Source organism: Aegilops tauschii, chromosome 4 (genome assembly GCF_002575655.3).
Source record: "Aegilops tauschii subsp. strangulata cultivar AL8/78 chromosome 4, Aet v6.0, whole genome shotgun sequence".
Classification (NCBI taxonomy): domain Eukaryota; kingdom Viridiplantae; phylum Streptophyta; class Magnoliopsida; order Poales; family Poaceae; genus Aegilops; species Aegilops tauschii.
Genome location: NC_053038.3, coordinates 487,181,732 through 487,202,054, shown reverse-complemented (window position 1 = coordinate 487,202,054; position 20,323 = coordinate 487,181,732). Strand labels below are relative to the sequence as shown.

At 42.2% G+C, this 20,323-nt stretch overlaps 1 protein-coding gene across 1 annotated transcript; it reads right to left on the bottom strand.

Annotated features, from left to right (window-relative positions):
- Positions 1-18,185: 18,185 nt before the first annotated feature.
- Positions 18,186-18,864, bottom strand: LOC109738152 (cortical cell-delineating protein-like). Its single transcript, XM_020297249.4, has one exon. The coding sequence runs from the start codon at positions 18,859-18,861 to the stop codon at positions 18,382-18,384; it is 480 nt and encodes a 159-aa protein (XP_020152838.3). The 5' UTR covers positions 18,862-18,864; the 3' UTR covers positions 18,186-18,381.
- Between the last annotated feature and the right edge of the window lie 1,459 nt (positions 18,865-20,323).

Below are 20,323 nucleotides of genomic sequence, written 5' to 3'. Positions count from 1 at the left end.
ATTAATATGCATATAGGATCTGAACATATGATCTTCCACCAAATAAACCAACTAGCATCAACTACAAGGAGTAATCAACACTACTAGCAACCTACAGGTACCAATCCCAGACTATGAGACAAGAATTGGATACAAGAGATGAACTAGGGTTTGAGAGGAGATGGTGCTGGTGAAGATGTTGATGGAGACTGTCCTCTCCCGATGAGAGGAGCGTTGGTGATGACGATGGCGATGATTTCCCTCTCCCGGAGGGAAGTGTCCCCGGCAGAACAGCTCTGCCGGAGCCCTATATTGGTTCCGCCAAGGTTCCGCCTCGTGGCGGCGGAGTCTCGTCCCGAAAGCTTGCTTATGATTTTTCTTCGGACGAAAGACTTCATATAGCAGAAGATGGGCACCAGAGGGCCAACAGGGGGCCCACGAGGCAGGGGGCGCGCCCCCCACCCTCGTGGACAGGTGGAGGCCCCCCTGACGTAGATTCTTCTTCCAGTATTTTTTATTATTTCCAAAAATAACTTTCGTGGAGTTTCAGGACTTTTGGAGTTGTGCAGAATAGGTCTCTAATATTTGCTCATTTTCCAGCCCAGAATTCCAGCTGCCGGCATTCTCCCTCCTTATGTAAACCTTGTAAAATAAGAGAGAATAGGCATAAGTATTGTGACATAATGTGTAATAACAGCCCATAATGCAATAAATATTGGTATAAAAGCATGATGCAAAATGGACGTATCAACTCCCCCAAGCTTAGACCTCGCTTGTCCTCAAGCGGAAGCCGATAACAATAAATATGTCCACATGTTTAGAGGTAGAGGTGTCGATAAAATAAAATACGGACATGAGGGCATCATGATTATTCTCATAATAGCAACATATAGGGATATTGTCATATGATTTCTTATGCTCAAGTAATAATCTATTCACAATGCAAAGTATGAATCAGAAACTTTATTGAGAACTAACAAACAATAATCTCAGTCATTGAGGCAATTGCAATTTATCATAACATCAGAAAGAGTCTATGTCAGAGCTTTCTAGCAAGTCCACATACTCAACTATCATTTAGTCTTTCATAATTGCTAACACTCACGCAATACTTGTGGTTACGGAGTTTTAATCAGACACAGAGAAAGATAGGGGCTTATAGTTTCCCCTCCCAACCTTTTACCTCAGGGGTAATGTCAACAATAATAATTCATGCTAACCCACATCCAATTAGATATATCTATCAGGATCTTTACAACATCCTGTGCTTGACAAAGGATAAAATGTAAAAAGGAAAGGTGAAGATCACCATGACTCTTGCATAAGGTAGAAGATAATAATAATAGATAGGCCCTTCGCAGAGGGAAGCAGAGGTTGCCATGCGCTTTCAAGGTTGGATGCACAAAATCTTAATGCGAAAGAACGACACTTTATATTGCCACTTGTGATATGAACCTTTATTATGCAGTCCGTCGCTTTTATTTCTTCCACATCACAAGATCGTATAAAGCTTATTTCCTCCACACCAATCAATCATACATGTTTAGAGAGCAATTTTTATTGCTTGCACCGATGACAACTTACTTGAAGGATCTTACTCAATCCATAGGTAGATATGGTGGACTCTCATGGCAAAACTGGTTTGAGGGTTTTTGGAAGCACAAGTAGTATCTCTACTTGGTGCAAAGAATTTGGCTAGCATGAAGGGGAAAGGCAAGCTCAACATGTTGGATGATCCATGAAAATATACTTTATCTCAGATATAAGAAAACATAACCCATTACGTTGTCTTCCTTGTCCAACATCAACTCTTTAGCATGCCATATTTTAATGAGTGCTCCCAATCATAAAATATGTCCAAGATAGTATATTTATATGTGAAACCTCTCTTTCTTTATTACTTCCTATTAATTGCAACGATGACCAAAGCTATGTTTGTCAACTCTCAACAATTTTTAATCATCATACTCTTTCTATGTGAAGTCATTACTCTTCATAAGATCAATATGATCTCTTTATTTCTTTTTATTATTTTCTCTTTTCTTTTATTTACTCAAGATCATAGCAAGATAATCAAGCCCTTGTCTCAACACTAATCTTTATTATATAGCTCACGGACTCGATTACATAGAGGGATCATAAAGCAAAACTCAAAACTAGATCATACCAAAACTTTATTCTACTAGATCAAGATACTACTTAATAGGATCGAACTAAGAAAAACGGTAAAGGTAGGAGATGTGGTTGTGATACGATACCGGGGCACCTCCCCCAAGCTTGGCAGTTGCCAAGGGGAGTTCCCATACCCATGTGATTATGTCTCCTTCTTCGGGGATGGTGAAGAAGGTGGAGGTGATGATGGATAGTCACACATCGAGCGTAAGAGGTCCTCCAGCTTGCGGATAATGCCCTTGAGTGCAACGATATGCTCCTTCAACAAAATATTTTCACGTGTGAGATACTTGTTTTGTATACAAGCTAACTCAATCATCTTGAAAGCTTCGATCTCAGTTGGGGTAAGAGGATTGTGATCAAGTTGAAGGATGTCTTCTGTTGCCGGAACTTGGTCCTCCGTGGCCTTCTTAATCCCTTCATCCTTGTTGATCTCCATGGGTTCTTCCCTCTTCAGCTCCATCTTCATTAGCCAAGCATCTTTGTCACCATTGTTGGAGGAGGGGGACGACATGATGCCCGGCCTTGACAAACCTGACAAAAAACAGCTCGAAACAAGAACAGAGGATATTTGCGTGATACGGGATTTAAAACCTTCGGGAGATTATATAGTGAATTTTTACCGACCAAAATATGTAACGTGCAAGAAAACGGAGTCCGGAGAGCACACGAGGTGCCCACGAGGTAGGGGGGCGCGGCCAGGGGGTAGGGCGCGCCCTCCACCCTCGTGGAGGCCTCGTGTCCTTCCCGGACTGCTTCTTATTTTTCTATTTTTCTAAATATTCCAAAACGGAGAAATATTGCCATTAGAACTGTTTTGGAGTCGGTTTACTTACCATACCACATACCTATTCCTTTTCGGAGTCTGAAACGTTCCGGAAAGTGTCCCTTATGTAGTCCTCCGGGGTTACGGTTTCAATAACATTGTTTTCAACATTTATAGGATTACCTGAGATATAATGTTTAATTCTTTGACCATTCACCACCTTCGGATTCGTGCCCTCGAAGTTGTTGATTTTTATGGCACCGGAACGATAGACCTCCTCGATAACGTAAGGACCTTCCCATTTAGAGAGAAGTTTTCCTGCAAAAATCTTAAACGAGAGTTGTATAGCAATACGTAATCACCTACATTAAACTCACGCTTTTGTATCCTTTTCTCATGCCATCTTTTAACTTTTTCTTTAAACAATTTGGCATTCTCATAAGCTTGGGTTCTCCATTCATCAAGTGAGCTAATATCAAATAACCTCTTCTCACCGGCAGGTTTGAAATCATAATTGAGCTCTTTAATAGCCCAATAAGCCTTATGTTCTAGTTCAAGAGGTAAGTGACACGCTTTTCCATAAACCATTTTATACGGAGACATACCCATAAGATTTTTATATGCAGTTCTATAAGCCCATAATGCATCATCAAGTTTCTTGGACCAATTCTTTCTAGATCTATTAACAGTCTTTTGCAAAATTAATTTGAGCTCTCTATTACTCAATTCTACTTGACCACTAGACTGCGGGTGATAAGGAGATGCAATTCTATGATTAACATCATACTTTGCAAGCATTTTACGAAAAGCACCATGAATAAAATGTGAACCACCATCAGTCATTAAATATCTAGGGACTCCAAACCTCGAAAAAATAACTTCTTTAAGCATCTTAATAGAGGTGTTATGATCAGCACTACTAGTTGGAATAGCTTCTACCCACTTAGTAACGTAATCAACAGCAACTAAAATATGTGTGTATCCATTAGAGGCAGGAAAAGGTCCCATATAATCAAAGCCCCAAACATCAAATGGTTCAATAACAAATGAATAGTTCATAGAAATTTCTTGACGTCTACTAATATTGCCAATTCTTTGACATTCATCACAAGATAAGACAAACTTACGGGCATCCTTGAAGAGAGTAGGCCAATAAAAACTGGATTGCAATACCTTATGTGCAGTTCTGTCTCCAGCGTGGTGTCCTCCATAAGCCTCGGAGTGACACTTGCGTAGGATCTGTTCCTGTTCATGCTCAGGTACACAACGTCTAATAACACCATCTACTCCTTCTTTATAAAGATGTGGGTCATCCCAAAAGTAATGTCTCAAATCATAGAAAAACTTTTTTTTGCTGGTATGTGAAACTAGGTGGTATAAATTTAGCAACAATATAATTAGCATAATCAGCATACCATGGAGCAGTACGAGAAGCATTTATGACATTCAGTTGTTCATCAGGAAAGCTATCATCAATAGGTAGTGGGTCATCAAGAACAATTTCTAACCTAGACAAGTTGTCTGCAACGGGGTTCTCAGCTCCCTTTCTATCAATAATATGCAAATCAAATTCTTGTAGCAAGAGAACCCATCTAATAATTCTAGGTTTAGCATCTTTCTTTTCCATAAGATATTTAATAGCAGCATGATCAGTGTGAATAGTTACTTTAGAATCAACAATATAAGGTCTGAACTTATCACAAGCAAATACAACTGCTAAGAATTCTTTTTTAGTAGTAGCATAATTTCTCTGGGCATTGTCTAGAGTTTTACTAGAATATTGAATAACATTTAATTTCTTATCAACTCTTTGCCCTAGAACAGCACCTACATCATAATCGCTAGCATCACGCATAATTTCAAAAGGTAAATTCCAATCAGGTGGCTGAACAATAGGTGCAGAGATCAATGCTTTCTTAAGTATTTCAAATGCTTCTACACAATCATCATCAAAGACAAATGGTATATATTTTTGTAATAAATTAGTCAGAGGCCGGGAAATTTTTGAGAAGTCCTTAATGTACCTCCTATGAAAACCGGCGTGACCAAGGAAACTTCTTATACCTTTGATGTCCTTGGGACATGGCATCTTTTCAATAGCATCAACCTTGGCTTTATCAACCTCAATACCTCTTTCAGAAACTTTATGCCCCAAGACAATACCTTCATTAACCATAAAGTGGCACTTTTCCCAATTCAAGACAAGATTAGTTTCTTCACATCTCTGCAAAACTCGATCAAGGTTTCTCAAGCAATCATCAAAAGAGGATCCATAGACGGAAAAATCGTCCATGAAAACCTCACAAATCTTTTCACAAAAGTCAGAGAATATAGCCATGATGCATCTTTGAAAGGTAGCAGGTGCATTACATAAACCAAAAGGCATACGTCTATAAGCAAAAGTACCAAAAGGGCAAGTAAAAGTGGTCTTTGATTGATCATCGACTGACACAGGTATTTGAGAGAAACCAGAATAGCTATCTAGAAAGCAAAAATGTGTATGTTTGGATAATCTTTCTAGCATTTGATCGATAAAAGGTAAGGGGTAATGATCCTTTTTAGTAGCTTTATTTAATTTGCGGAAATCAATTACCATCCTATAACCTGTAATAATTCTTTGCGGGATCAATTCATCTTTATCATTAGGAACCACTGTAATACCTCCCTTCTTAGGGACACAATGGACAGGACTTACCCACTGGCTATCAGCAACGGGATAAATTATACCTGCCTCAAGGAGCTTTAGTATTTCCTTTCTTACCACTTCTTTCATTTTAGGATTCAGTCGTCGTTGGTGATCACGAACTGGTTTGGCATCTTTCTCCAAATTTATTTTGTGTTGACATAGAGTGGGACTAATGCCCTTAAGATCATCAAGAGTATATCCAATAGCAGCCCGGTGCTTTTTCAGAGTTTTCAATAATCTCTCTTCTTCATGCTCTGAAAGGTTAGCACTAATAATAACAGGATATATCTTTTTCTCATCAAGATAAGCATATTTAAGAGTATCAGGTAACGGTTTAAGCTCAAACACGGGATCACCCTTGGGTGGAGGAGGATCCCCTAAGATTTCAACAGGCAAATTGTGTTTCAGGATGGGTTCCTGTTTAAAGAATACTTCATCTATTTCCCTTCTTTCATTCATAAACATATCATTTTCATGGTCTAGCAAATATTGTTCTAAAGGATCATTAGGAGGTACAGCAATAGAAGCAAGACCAATTATTTCATCCTTACTAGGCAATTCCTCTTCACGGTGTTGTCTACGAAATTTAGAGAAATTAAACTCATGAGACATATCACCCAAACCAATAGTAACAACATCCTTTTCGCAGTCTATCCTAGCATTAACGGTGTTCAAGAAGGGTCTACCAAATATAATGGGACAAAAGCTATCTTGTGGGGAACCAAGAACAAGAAAATCAGCAGGATATTTAGTTTTCCCACACAAGACTTCAACATCTCTAACAATTCCAATGGGTGATATTGTATCTCTATTGGCAAGTTTGATGGTAACATCAATATCTTCTATCTCAGCAGGTGCAATTTCATGCATAATTTTTTTGTATAAGTCATGAGGTATAGCACTAGCACCCATATCGCATAAGCCATGATAACAATGATCTCCTATTTTAACAGAAATGATAGGCATGCCTGCCACGGGTCTATGTTTATCTTTAGCACAAGGTTTGGCAATTCTAGCAGTTTCATCATAGAAATAAATAACATGCCCATCAATATTATCAGCCAAGAGATCTTTAACAATAGCAATATTAGGTTCAACTTTGATTTGCTCAGGAGGTGTATAAGTTCTAATATTGCTTTTACGAACCACAGTTGAAGCTTTAGCATGATCTTTTATCCTAACAGGGAAATGTGGTTTTTCAACATAAGCAGTAGGAACAATAGGATCATTATAAGTGATAGTCTTTTCTTCAACTTTAATAGGTGCAACTACTTTTACTTCTATGGGAGGATGATATTTAAACCACTTCTCCTTAGGGAGATCAATATGAGCAGCAAAAGATTCACAAAAGGAAGCTACTATCTGAGAGTCAAGTCCATATTTAGTGCTAAATTTACGGAAAACATCGGTATCCATAAAAGATTTAACACAATCAAACTTAGGTGTCATACCTGACTCCTTACCTTCGTCGAGAACCCAATCTTCAGAGTTGCGTTTAATTCTTTCCAATAAATCCCATTTGAATTCAATAGTTTTCATCATGAAAGAGCCAGCACAAGAAGTATCGAGCATGGTGCGATTGTTATCAGAAAGCCGAGCATAAAAACTTTGAATAATTATTTCTCTTGGGAGCTCATGATTGGGGCATGAATATAACATTGATTTAAGCCTCCCCCAAGCTTGAGTGATGCTTTCTCCTTCGCGAGGCCAAAAATTATATATATAATTGCGATCATTATGAACAAGATGCATAGGATAAAACTTCTGATGAAATTCCAATTTCAATCGTTTGTAGTTCCATGATCCCATATCATCACATAGCCTATACCATGTCAAAGCATCTCCCTTCAAAGATAAAGGGAAGACCTTCTTCCTGATAACATCACCGGGTATACCTGCAAGCTTAAATAATCCACAAACTTCATCCACATAGATTAGGTGCTCATCAGGATGCTTTGTTCCGTCTCCTGCAAAAGGATTAGCTAGCAATTTTTCTAACATACCCGAAGGAATTTTGAAGTAAACATTTTCATCTTCAGTAGGTTCAGTAGGTTGAGGAGCAACTCTTTGCTCTACTGGTCGGGGTGAAGATACCCCGAACAAGCCCCTCAGAGGATTACTTTCCATAGTAACAAGTGACAGTAAATTTCAGCACACTATATAAAATTTTCCTTACCAAATTCCACCTACCAAAGGCGCTTCACTCCCCGGCAACGGCGCCAGAAAAGAGTCTTGATGACCCACAAGTATAGGGGATCTATCGTAGTCCTTTCGATAAGTAAGAGTGTCGAACCCAATGTGGAGCAGAAGGAAATGATAAGCAGTTTTCAGCAAGGTATTCTCTGCAAGCACTGAAATAATAGGCAACAGATAGTTTTGTGATAGGATAATTTGTAACGAGCAACAAGTAAAAAAAGTAAATAAAGTGCAGCAAGTTGGCCCAATCCTTTTTGTAGCAAAGGACAAGCCTGAACAAACTCTTATATAGAGAAAAGCGCTCCCGAGGACACAAGGGAATTATCGTCAAGCTAGTTTTCATCACGTTCATATGATTCGCATTCAGTACTTTGATAATTTGATATGTGGGTGGACCGGTGCTTGGGTGCTGCCCTTACTTGGACAAGCATCCCACTTATGATTAACGTCTATTGCAAGCATCCGCAACTACAACAAAAGTATTAAGGTAAACCTAACCATAGCATGAAACATATGGATCCAAATCAGCCCCTTACGAAGCAATGCATAAACTAGGGTTTAAGCTTCTGTCACTCTAGCAACCCATCATCTACTTATTACTTCCCAATGCCTTCCTCTAGGCCCAAATAATGGTGAAGTGTCATGTAGTCGACGTTCACATAACACCACTAGAGGATAGACAACATACATCTCATAAAAATATCGAATGAATACCAAATTCACATGACTACTAATAGCAAGACTTCTCCCATGTCCTCAGGAACAAACGTAACTACTCACAAAGCATATTCATGTTCATAATTAGAGGAGTATTTATATGCATATAGGATCTGAACATATGATCTTCCACCAAATAAACCAACTAGCATCAACTATAAGGAGTAATCAACACTACTAGCAACCTACAGGTACCAATCCCAGACTATGAGACAAGAATTGGATACAAGAGATGAACTAGGGTTTGAGAGGAGATGGTGCTGGTGAAGATGTTGATGGAGATTGCCCTCTCCCGATGAGAGGAGCATTGGTGATGACGATGGCGATGATTTCCCCCTCCCGGAGGGAAGTGTCCCCTGCAGAACAGCTCTGCCGGAGCCCTAGATTGGTTCCGCCAAGGTTCCGCCTCGTGGCGGCGGAGTCTCGTCCCGAAAGCTTGCTTCTGATTTTTCTTCGTATGAAAGACTTCATATAGCAGAAGATGGGCACCGGAGGGCCAATAGGGGGCCCACGAGGCAGGGGGCGTGCCCAGGGGGGTAGGGCGCGCCCCCCACCCTCGTGGACAGGTGGAGGCCCCCGTGACGTATTTCTTCCGCTTAGTATTTTTTATTATTTCCAAAAATAACTTTCGTGGAGTTTCAGGACTTTTGGAGTTGTGCAGAATAGGTCTTTAATATTTGCTCCTTTTCCAGCCAAGAATTCCAGCTGCCGGCATTCTCCCTCCTTATGTAAACCTTGTGAAATAAGAGAGAATAGGCATAAGTATTGTGACATAATGTGTAATAACAGCCCATAATGCAATAAATATCGATATAAAAGCATGATGCAAAATGGACGTATCAACTCCCCCAAGCTTAGACCTCGCTTGTCCTCAAGCGGAAGCCGATAATGATAAATATGTCCACATGTTTAGAGGTAGATGATGACCCACAAGTATAGGGGATCTATCGTAGTCCTTTCGATAAGTAAGAGTGTCGAACCCAACGAGGAGCAGAAGGAAATGATAAGCGGTTTTCAGCAAGGTATTTTCTGCAAGCACTGAAATTATAGGTAACAAATAGTTTTGTGATAAGATAATTGGTAACGAGCAACAAGTAACAAAAGTAAATAAAGTGCAGCAAGGTGGCCCAATCCTTTTTGTAGCAGAGGACAAGCCTGGACAAACTCTTATATAGAGAAAAGCGCTCCCGAGGACACATGGGAATTATCGTCAAGCTGGTTTTCATCACGTTCATATGATTCGCGTTCGGTACTTTGATAATTTGATATGTGGGTGGACCGGTGCTTGGGTGCTGTCCTTACTTGGACAAGCATCCCACTTATGATTAACCTCTATTGCAAGCATCCGCAACTACAACAAAAGTATTAAGGTAAACCTAACCATAGCATGAAACATATGGATCCAAATCAGCCCCTTACGAAGCAACGCATAAACTAGGGTTTAAGCTTCTGTCACTCTAGCAACCCATCATCTACTTATTACTTCCCAATGCCTTCCTCTAGGCCCAAATAATGGTGAAGTGTCATGTAGTCAACGTTCACATAACACCACTAGAGGATAGACAACATACATCTCATCAAAATATCGAACGAATACCAAATTCACATGACTACTAATAGCAAGACTTCTCCCATGTCCTCAGGAACAAACGTAACTACTCACAAAGCATATTCATGTTCATAATCAGAGGAGTATTAATATGCATATAGGATCTGAACATATGATCGTCCACCAATTAAATCAACTAGCATCAACTACAAGGAGTAATCAACACTACTAACAACCTACAGGTACCAATCCCAGACTATGAGACAAGAATTGGATACAAGAGATGAACTAGGGTTTTAGATGAGATGGTGCTGGTGAAGATGTTGATGGAGATTGCCCTCTCCCGATGAGAGGAGCGTTGGTGATGACGATGGCGATGATTTCCCCCTCCCGGAGGGAAGTGTCCCCGGCAGAACAGCTCTGCCGGAGCCCTAGATTGGTTCCGCCAAGGTTCCGCCTCGTGGCGGCGGAGTCTCGTCCCGAAAGCTTGCTTATGATTTTTCTTTGGATGAAAGACTTCATATAGCAGAAGATGGGCACTGGAGGGCCAACAGGGGGCCCACGAGGTAGGGAGGCGCGCCCAGGGGGGTAGGGCGCGCCCCCCACCCTCGTGGACAGGTGGAAGCCCCCCTGACGTAGATTCTTCTTCCAGTATTTTTTATTATTTCCAAAAATAACTTTCGTGGAGTTTCAGGACTTTTGGAATTGTGCAGAATAGGTCTCTAATATTTGCTCCTTTTCCAGCCCAGAATTCCAGCTGCCGGCATTCTCCTTCCTTATGTAAACCTTGTAAAATAAGAGAGAATAGGCATAAGTATTGTGACATAATGTGTAATAACAGCCCATAATGCAATAAATATCGATATAAAAGCATGATGCAAAATGGACGTATCAGTAGAGGTGTCGATAAAATAAAATACGGACATGAGGGCATCATGATTATTCTCATAACAGCAACATATATGGGTATTGTCATATGATTTCTTATGCTCAAGTAATAATCTATTCACAATGCAAAGTATGAATCAGAAACTTTATTGAGAACTAACAAACTATAATCTCAGTCATTGAGGCAATTGCAATTTATCATAACATCAGAAAGAGTCTATGTCAGAGCTTTCTAGCAAGTCCACATACTCAACTATCATTTAGTCTTTCATAATTGCTAACACTCACGCAATACTTGTGGTTACGGAGTTTTAATCGGACACAAAGAAAGATAGGGGCTTATGGTTTCGCCTCCCAACCTTTTACCTCAAGGGTAATGTCAACAATAATAGCTCATGCTAACCTACATCCAATTAGGTATATTTATCAGGATCTTTCCAACACCCTGTGCTTGCCAAAGGATAAAATGTAAAAAGGAAAGGTGAAGATCAGCATGACTCTTGCATAAGGTAGAAGATAATAATAAAAGATAGGCCCTTCACAGAGGGAAGCAGAGGTTGGCATGCGCTTTCAGGGTTGGATGCACAAAATCTTAATGCGAAAGAACGTCACTTTATATTGCCACTTGTGATATGAACCTTTATTATGCAGTCCGTCGCTTTTATTTCTTCCACATCACAAGATCGTATAAAGCTTATTTCCTCCACACCAATCAATCACACATATTTAGAGAGCAATTTTTATTGCTTGCACCGATGACAACTTATTTGAAGGATCTTACTCAATCCATAGGTAGATATGGTGGACTCTCATGGCAAAACTGGTTTGAGGGTTTTTGGAAGCACAAGTAGTATCTCTACTTGGTGCAAAGAATTTGGCTAGCATGAGGGGGAAAGGCAAGCTCAACATGTTGGATGATCCATGACAATATACTTTATCTTAGATATAAGAAAACATAACCCATTACGTTGTCTTCCTTGTCCAACATCAACTCTTTAGCATGTCATATTTTAATGAGTGCTCCCAATCATAAAAGATGTCCAAGATAGTATATTTATATGTGAAACCTCTCTTTCTTTATTACTTCCTATTAATTGCAACGATGACCAAAGCTATGTTTGTCAACTCCCAACAATTTTTAATCATCATACTCTTTCTATGTGAAGTCATTACTCTTCATAAGATCAATATGATCTGTTTATTTCTTTTTATTCTTTTCTCTTTTCTTTTATTTACTCAAGATCATAGCAAGATAATCAAGCCTTTGACTCAACACTAATCTTTATTATATAGCTCACGGACTCGATTACATAGAGGGATCATAAAGCAAAACTCAAAACTAGATCATACCAAAACTTTATTCTACTAGATCAAGATACTACTTAATAGGATCGAACTAAGAAAAACGGTAAAGATAGGAGATGTGGTTGTGATACGATACCGGGGCACCTCCCCCAAGCTTGGCAGTTGCCAAGGGGAGTTCCCATACCCATGTGATTATGTCTCCTTCTTCGGGGATGGTGAAGAAGGTGGAGGTGATGATGGATAGTCACACATCGAGCGTAAGAGGTCCTCCAGCTTGCGGATTATGCCCTTGAGTGCAACGATATGCTCCTTCAACAAAATATTTTCACGTGTGAGATACTTGTTTTGTATACAAGCTAACTCAATCATCTTGAAAGCTTCGATCTCAGTTGGGGTAAGAGGATTGTGATCAAGTTGAAGGATGTCTTCTGTTGCCGGAACTTGGTCCTCCGTGGCCTTCTTAATCCCTTCATCCTTGTTGATCTCCATGGGTTCTTCCCTCTTCAGCTCCATCTTCATTAGCCAAGCATCTTTGTCACCATTGTTGGAGGAGGGGGACGACATGATGCCCGGCCTTGACAAACCTGACAAATAACAGCTCGAAACAAGAACAGAGGATATTTGCGTGATACGGGATTTAAAACCTTCGGAAGATTATATAGTGAATTTTTACCGACCAAAATATGTAACGTGCAAGAAAACAGAGTCCGGAGAGCACACGAGGTGCCCACGAGGTAGGGGGGCGCGGCCAGGGGGTAGGGCGCGCCCTCCACCCTCGTGGAGGCCTCGTGTCCTTCCCGGACTGCTTCTTATTTTTCTATTTTTCTAAATATTCCAAAACGGAGAAATATTGCCATTAGAACTGTTTTGGAGTCGGTTTACTTACCATACCACATACCTATTCCTTTTCGGAGTCTGAAACGTTCCGGAAAGTGTCCCTTATGTATTCCTCCGGGGTTACGGTTTCAATAACATTGTTTTCAACATTTATAGGATTACCTGAGATATAATGTTTAATTCTTTGACCATTCACCACCTTCGGATTCGTGCCCTCGAAGTTGTTGATTTTTATGGCACCGGAACGATAGACCTCCTCGATAACGTAAGGACCTTCCCATTTAGAGAGAAGTTTTCCTGCAAAAATCTTAAACGAGAGTTGTATAGCAATACGTAATCACCTACATTAAACTCACGCTTTTGTATCCTTTTCTCATGCCATCTTTTAACTTTTTCTTTAAACAATTTGGCATTCTCATAAGCTTGGGTTCTCCATTCATCAAGTGAGCTAATATCAAATAACCTCTTCTCACCGGCAGGTTTGAAATCATAATTGAGCTCTTTAATAGCCCAATAAGCCTTATGTTCTAGCTCAAGAGGTAAGTGACACGCTTTTCCATAAACCATTTTATACGGAGACATACCCATAAGATTTTTATATGCAGTTCTATAAGCCCATAATGCATCATCAAGTTTCTTGGACCAATTCTTTCTAGATCTATTAACAGTCTTTTGCAAAATTAATTTGAGCTCTCTATTACTCAATTCTACTTGACCACTAGACTGCGGGTGATAAGGAGATGCAATTCTATGATTAACATCATACTTTGCAAGCATTTTACGAAAAGCACCATGAATAAAATGTGAACCACCATCAGTCATTAAATATCTAGGGACTCCAAACCTCGAAAAAACTCAAAACTAGATCATACCAAAACTTTATTCTACTAGATCAAGATACTACTTAATAGGATCGAACTAAGAAAAACGGTAAAGGTAGGAGATGTGGTTGAGATACGATACCGGGGCACCTCCCCCAAGCTTGGCAGTTGCCAAGGGGAGTGCCCATACCCATGTGATTATGTCTCCTTCTTCGGCGACGGTGAAGAAGGTGGAGGTGATGATGGATAGTCGCACATCGTGCGTAAGAGGTCCTCCAGCTTGCGGATAATGCCCTTGAGTGCAACGATATGCTCCTTCAACAAAATATTTTCACGTGTGAGATACTTGTTTTGTATACAAGCTAACTCAATCATCTTGAAAGCTTCGATCTCAGTTGGGGTAAGAGGATTGTGATCAAGTTGAAGGATGTCTTCTATTGCCGGAACTTGGTCCTCCGTGGCCTTCTTAATCCCTTCATCCTTGTTGATCTCCATGGGTTCTTCCCTCTTTAGCTCCATCTTCATTAGCCAAGCATCGTTGTCACCATTGTTGGAGGAGGGGGACGACATGATGCCCGGCCTTGACAAACCTGACAGAAAACAGCTTGAAACAAGAATAGAGGATATTTGCGTGATACGGGAGTTAAAACCTTCAGGAGATTATATAATGAATTTTTACCGACCAAAATACGTAACGTGTAAGAAAACGGAGTCCGGAGAGCACACGAGGTAGGGGGGGCGCCCCCTCCACCCTCGTGGAGGCCTCGTGTCCTTCCCGGTCTGCTTCTTATTTTTCTATTTTTCTAAATATTCCAAAACGGAGAAATATTGCCATTAGAACTGTTTTGGAGTCGGTTTACTTACCGTACCACATACCTATTCCTTTTCGGAGTCTGAAACGTTCCGGAAAGTGTCCCTTATGTATTCCTCCGGGGTTACGGTTTCAATAACATTGTTTTCAACATTTATAGGATTACCTGAGATATAATGTTTAATTCTTTGACCGTTCACCACCTTCGGATTCGTGCCCTCGAAGTTGTTGATTTTTATGGCACCGGAACGATAGACCTTCTCGATAACGTAAGGACCTTCCCATTTAGAGAGAAGTTTTCTTGCAAAAAATCTTAAACGAGAGTTGTATAGCAATACGTAATCACCTACATTAAACTCACGCTTTTGTATTCTTTTGTCATGCCATCTTTTAACTTTTTCTTTAAACAATTTGGCATTCTCATAAGCTTGGGTTCTCCATTCATCAAGTGAGCTAATATCAAATAACCTCTTCTCAACGGCAAGTTTGAAATCATAATTGAGCTCTTTAATAGCCCAATAAGCCTTATGTTCTAGTTCAAGAGGTAAGTGGCACGCTTTTCCATAAACCATTTTATACGGGGACATACCCATAGGATTTTTATATGCAGTTCTATAGGCCCATAATGCATCATCAAGTTTCTTGGACCAATTCTTTCTAGATCTATTAACAGTCTTTTGTAAAATTAATTTGAGCTCTCTATTACTCAATTCTACTTGACCACTAGACTGCAGGTGATATGGAGAAACAGACACCCACTAGCCACCTGTGTGCGAAGCACGTCGGGAGAGAGAACCAGTCTCGCGTAAGCGTATGCGTAATGTCGGTCTGAGCCGCTCCATCCAACAATACCGCCGAATCAAAGTATGACATGCTGGTAAGCAGTATGACTATTATCGCCCACAACTCTTTGTGTTCTACTCGTGCATATAACATCTACGCATAGACCTGGCTCTGATGCCACTGTTGGGGAACGCGGTATTTCAAAAAAATTACCTACGATCACGCAAGATCTATCTATGTGATGCATAGCAACGAGCGGGAGAGCGTGTCCACGTACCATCGTAGACCGAAAGCGGAAGCGTTAAGTAACGCGGTTGATGTAGTCGAACGTCTTCGCGATCCAACCGATCAAGTACCGAACGCACGGCACCTCCGCGATCTGCACATGTTCAGCTCGGTGACGTCCCTTGAACTCTAGATCCAGCTGAGACCGAGGGAGAGTTCCGTCAGCATGACGGTGTGGTGACGGTGATGATGAAGTTACCGGCGCAGGGCTTCGCCTAAGCACTACAATTTTATGACTGAGGTGGAAAACTGTGGAGTGGGGCACCGCACACGGCTAAAGATCAACTTATGTGTCTATGGGGTGCCCCCTGGCCACGTATATAAAGGAGGGGAGGGAAGAGGTGGCCGGCCCAAGGGGGCACGCCAGGTGTGGGGAATCCTACTAGGACTCCCCAGTCCAAGTAGGATTCCCCTCCTCTTTCCTATTCCTAGTAGGAGAAGGAGGGAAGGAGGAAGATGGGAGAAGGAAGGAGGGGGGCGCCGCCCCCTCCTAGTCCAATTCGGACCAGCCCATGGGGGGGGGGGGGGGGGGCGGCCACCCCTTGAGGCCCTTCTCTCCTTTCCCGTATGGTCCATTAAGGCTCACTACTTCCCCCGGCGAATTCCCGTAACTCTCCGGTACTCCGAAAAATACCCGAATCACTCGGAACCTTTCCGATGTCCGAATATAGCCTTCCAATATATCAATCATTATGTCTCGACCATTTCGAGACTCCTCGTCATGTCCGTGATCTCATCCGAGACTCCGAACAACCTTCGGTCATCAAATAACATAAACTCACAATACAAATCGTCATCGAAATTTAAGCGTGCGGACCTTACGGGTTCGAGAACTATGTAGACATGACCGAGACACATCTCCGGTCAATAACCAATAGCGGAATCTGGATGCTCATATTGTCTCCTACATATTCTACGAAGATCTTTATCGGTCAAACCGCATAACAACATACGTTGTTCCCTTTGTCATCGGTATGTTACGTGCCCAAGATTCGATCGTCGGTATCATCATACCTAGTTCAATCTCGTTACCGGCAAGTCTCTTTACTCGTTCCGTAATGCATCATCCCGCAACTAACTTATTAGTCACATTGCTTGCAAGGCTTATAGTGATGTGCATTACCGAGAGGGCCCAGAGATACCTCTCCGACAATCAGAGTGACAAATCCTAATCTCGATCTATGCCAACTCAACAGACACCATTGGAGACACCTGTAGAGCATCTTTATAATCACCCAGTTATGTTGTGACGTTTGATAACACACTAAGTGTTCCTCCGGTATCCGGGAGTTGCATAATCTCATAGTCATAGGAACATGTATAAGTCATGAAGAAAGCAATAGCAATAAACTAAACGATCATAGTGCTAAGCTAATGGATGGGTCTTGTCCATCACATCATTCACTAATGATGTGATCCCGTTCATCAAATGACAACTCATGTCTATGGCTAGGAAACTTAACCATCTTTGATTAACGAGCTAGTCAAGTAGAGGCACACTAGGGACACTCTGTTTGTCTATGTATTCACACATGTACTAAGTTTCCGGTTAATACAATTATAGTATGAATAATAAACATTTATCATGAAATAAGGAAATAAATAATAACTTTATTATTGCCTTTAGGGCATATTTCCTTCAGCCGCCGCCGCACAGCAAGAGGAAAACAATGTCAGAGTTGTCGCGGCAACGAGTTAGGCCCTGCTCTTCCTAGGGTTAAACCCTGGCCAGCACGAGCTCGTCAGTGCCGCTGTGGCCGCAGCCAGCTAGGGCTCGTCGGCCTTTCCTCATGTGGCACTTCCGGAGTCGCAGCGCATGTCTACCACGCCTTTGATTCCCGGCTTTTATCCCTATCCGCAAGCCTCCCGTTTTCTCTGGGGAATGCTCACGACAGGTGAGCATGGTGGCGCCGTCCACGCTCGCGCCCATGTCCATCGACCTCAATGCCCCACCTGTGGCGGGTGGATCATCCTCCGGGGACCAGAGGAAATGCCCGCTGGCATGACCACGGCCGAGATGGCGTGGTTGAACTCCCGCCCCTTTTTTATGTGCTGGGATGTGTGTCGGCCGCTGGCAAGTGTGCCAGCATGAACTGTGTGGTGGTTTTTTGGAGACTGGCATGTATGGCTGACATGGCGCATGCATGAACTCTGGGCGATGGCATGACCGCTGGCATGATGTATGGCCGCGGACCTTTTTAAAATTGGGATGTACGGACATGAAATGGGTGTACGCGTTGGACGCACGGCAGACGCAAACAGGGGCGGACAACGAGCGGGCTGCCGACCCAAACGGACAAACAACGAGCAAATGGCGTGTTCGTTTAGTCAGCGCGTTGGAGTTGTTCTTAGTGTTTTTACTTACTACGGACAATGTGAAAAGAGCTACCGTGCATCGAAGCCTGCCATATATATGCAGGATTATTACTCAGGTTCCATGTGTCAATAGATCATGATTTGGATGGCTGATGATTGTTACAAAAAGAGTAGTACTGGTTACAAGGATTCAAATGTGGACACGAAAATAACAACGACGTACGGATCGAAAGCAAATTTTATTCGGCGCCCGTGAGCAGTAGGCGTCCGTTAATGGGCTGGGCAAGTGAACTCGGACGGGCACGTCTTGCCGCAGTGGTTGAGGAGGAGGCTGATGTCCACAGGCACGTTGAGGTGGATGCCGAGGACGTTGGCCCTGACGGCGGTGCACAGGCAGACGGCGGCGTCAAGGTCGACCAACCCCTGGAGCAGCGGGCAGCACTCGTCGTGCGCCGGAACGCCGACCTTGAGGCCGAGCAGGCCGCCGAGAACGTTGGCGCACACCCTCAGCTTTAGGGCGTCGATAGAGCACTGCCCGCCGTGGCCGTGCGCTCCTCCTCCATGGTACGGCGGCGGAACGACAACGGGCGGTGTCGGCACGACGACTGGCGGCTGGCAATAGGGTCCGCAGCCGTGCGTGGCGACGGCGGAGAGGAGGAGGCTCAGGGCGACGAAGGTAGCAGCTCTGGATGCCATCGTGAGCGTGTGCTTGAGTGGGATAGCTACTAGTGCTTTGGGTTTGGGATGCATGAGAGCTTGAAGAGAGTGTTGTATTTATAGCCGGGGGATATGCATGGGTGCGTGGTGCATGGGATCAAGCTGTTTGGCGTAGTAGCTTGGGCATGTATGCATGATCGATCGTACGTGGCCATGTGCGATTCGATCGGCGTCGAGACTGCTAGGTTGTCATCCGGGTGTATCATTTGTTTGATACGGCGAGATTGTAGAATGATCAGGGACTGATGGTTTTGGAATATCAGTCCTGAAGATATATACGGCAACAAGTTGAGCAATACCCTTGCATGTTCATGCATGTTAGCCAACCTTGTCATGCTACACAACATATTTTAGATTAAAAAGGACAAGATTATGCAAGCAAGTTGAGAATTAAACCATGCGGTGCGAGCGCTTGGACTTCATTAGCGATGCGCGCGCGGCGCAATGGACAAGGAAATAATAATCGGAAACACTAAAAATTTGACGTTAGAAATTTAGGCATGATAAATCTGACATTTTTATGGCAATTTATATTGCGCAATTATGACAAATTTAGTTTGCAAAGCACGGCAATCTTTTGCTAAAATAAACTGGGATGGATTTGACATACTTGCCAACTAAACATGCCATCCTCAGAGAACATTATTTGCCATGAAAAATGTTTGATTTACCATGGTAAATCTGAAATCAGATTGGTAGTGGAGTCCATAATAATATGCATATGGGCGCGCATAGCCACCGTACCGGAAGGTAAGCCGACATCGATGGTTATGCTACCTCCATGTGAGACCAATATTGAGCCGGACCGATCTAGCGAGCGGCCGGCTGCTCGCTAGTCGTCTCAAGCGGCCGGTCTAAAACAGAAAATTTTGATCCCTAATCCATAAAAAATAATAATTTGTCCCCTCCAATTAATAAAACAATTCTAATTAGAAAAAGTACCACGTACAAGAAAAATACTACAAAAGCATACATGTGAACAGATATGAACGTATTTAATTTGAGTTTTAAATTTTTTAAAAAGTCATAATTTTTAAATTGTGTTTCGGAATTAAGATCCGTTTTCACCGTTGGAACCCTCGCGGCGTGCTCTTCGAAACTGGATCCCGCATGGGTATGTTTCGACGAACTTTTTTCTGTGCAATTTAGTCCCCGTTTGGTGCAACAGTTTAGCCATCGATGTGCAACTAGTTGATAGTCGATGTGCAACTTTTCCCTCTAACAATGGACATGCAGTTTTCATTAATGGCACCGTCCCATACTACTCCCTAACAGTGAAATGTGCAATTTCGTCTAACTGCCCCGGCTAACTACACTGCCAAATGCTTGGTAGTTGCCGCGCGTGAGGGGCAATTTCGCATGGGCATGTTTTGATGAATTTTTTTTGTGCAATTTAGTCCCTGTTTTGTGCAACTATCTAATCGTCGATGTGCAACTACTGACACTGGATGTGCAACTTTCCACCTACCCAGTGGACGTGCGGTTTTCATTGATG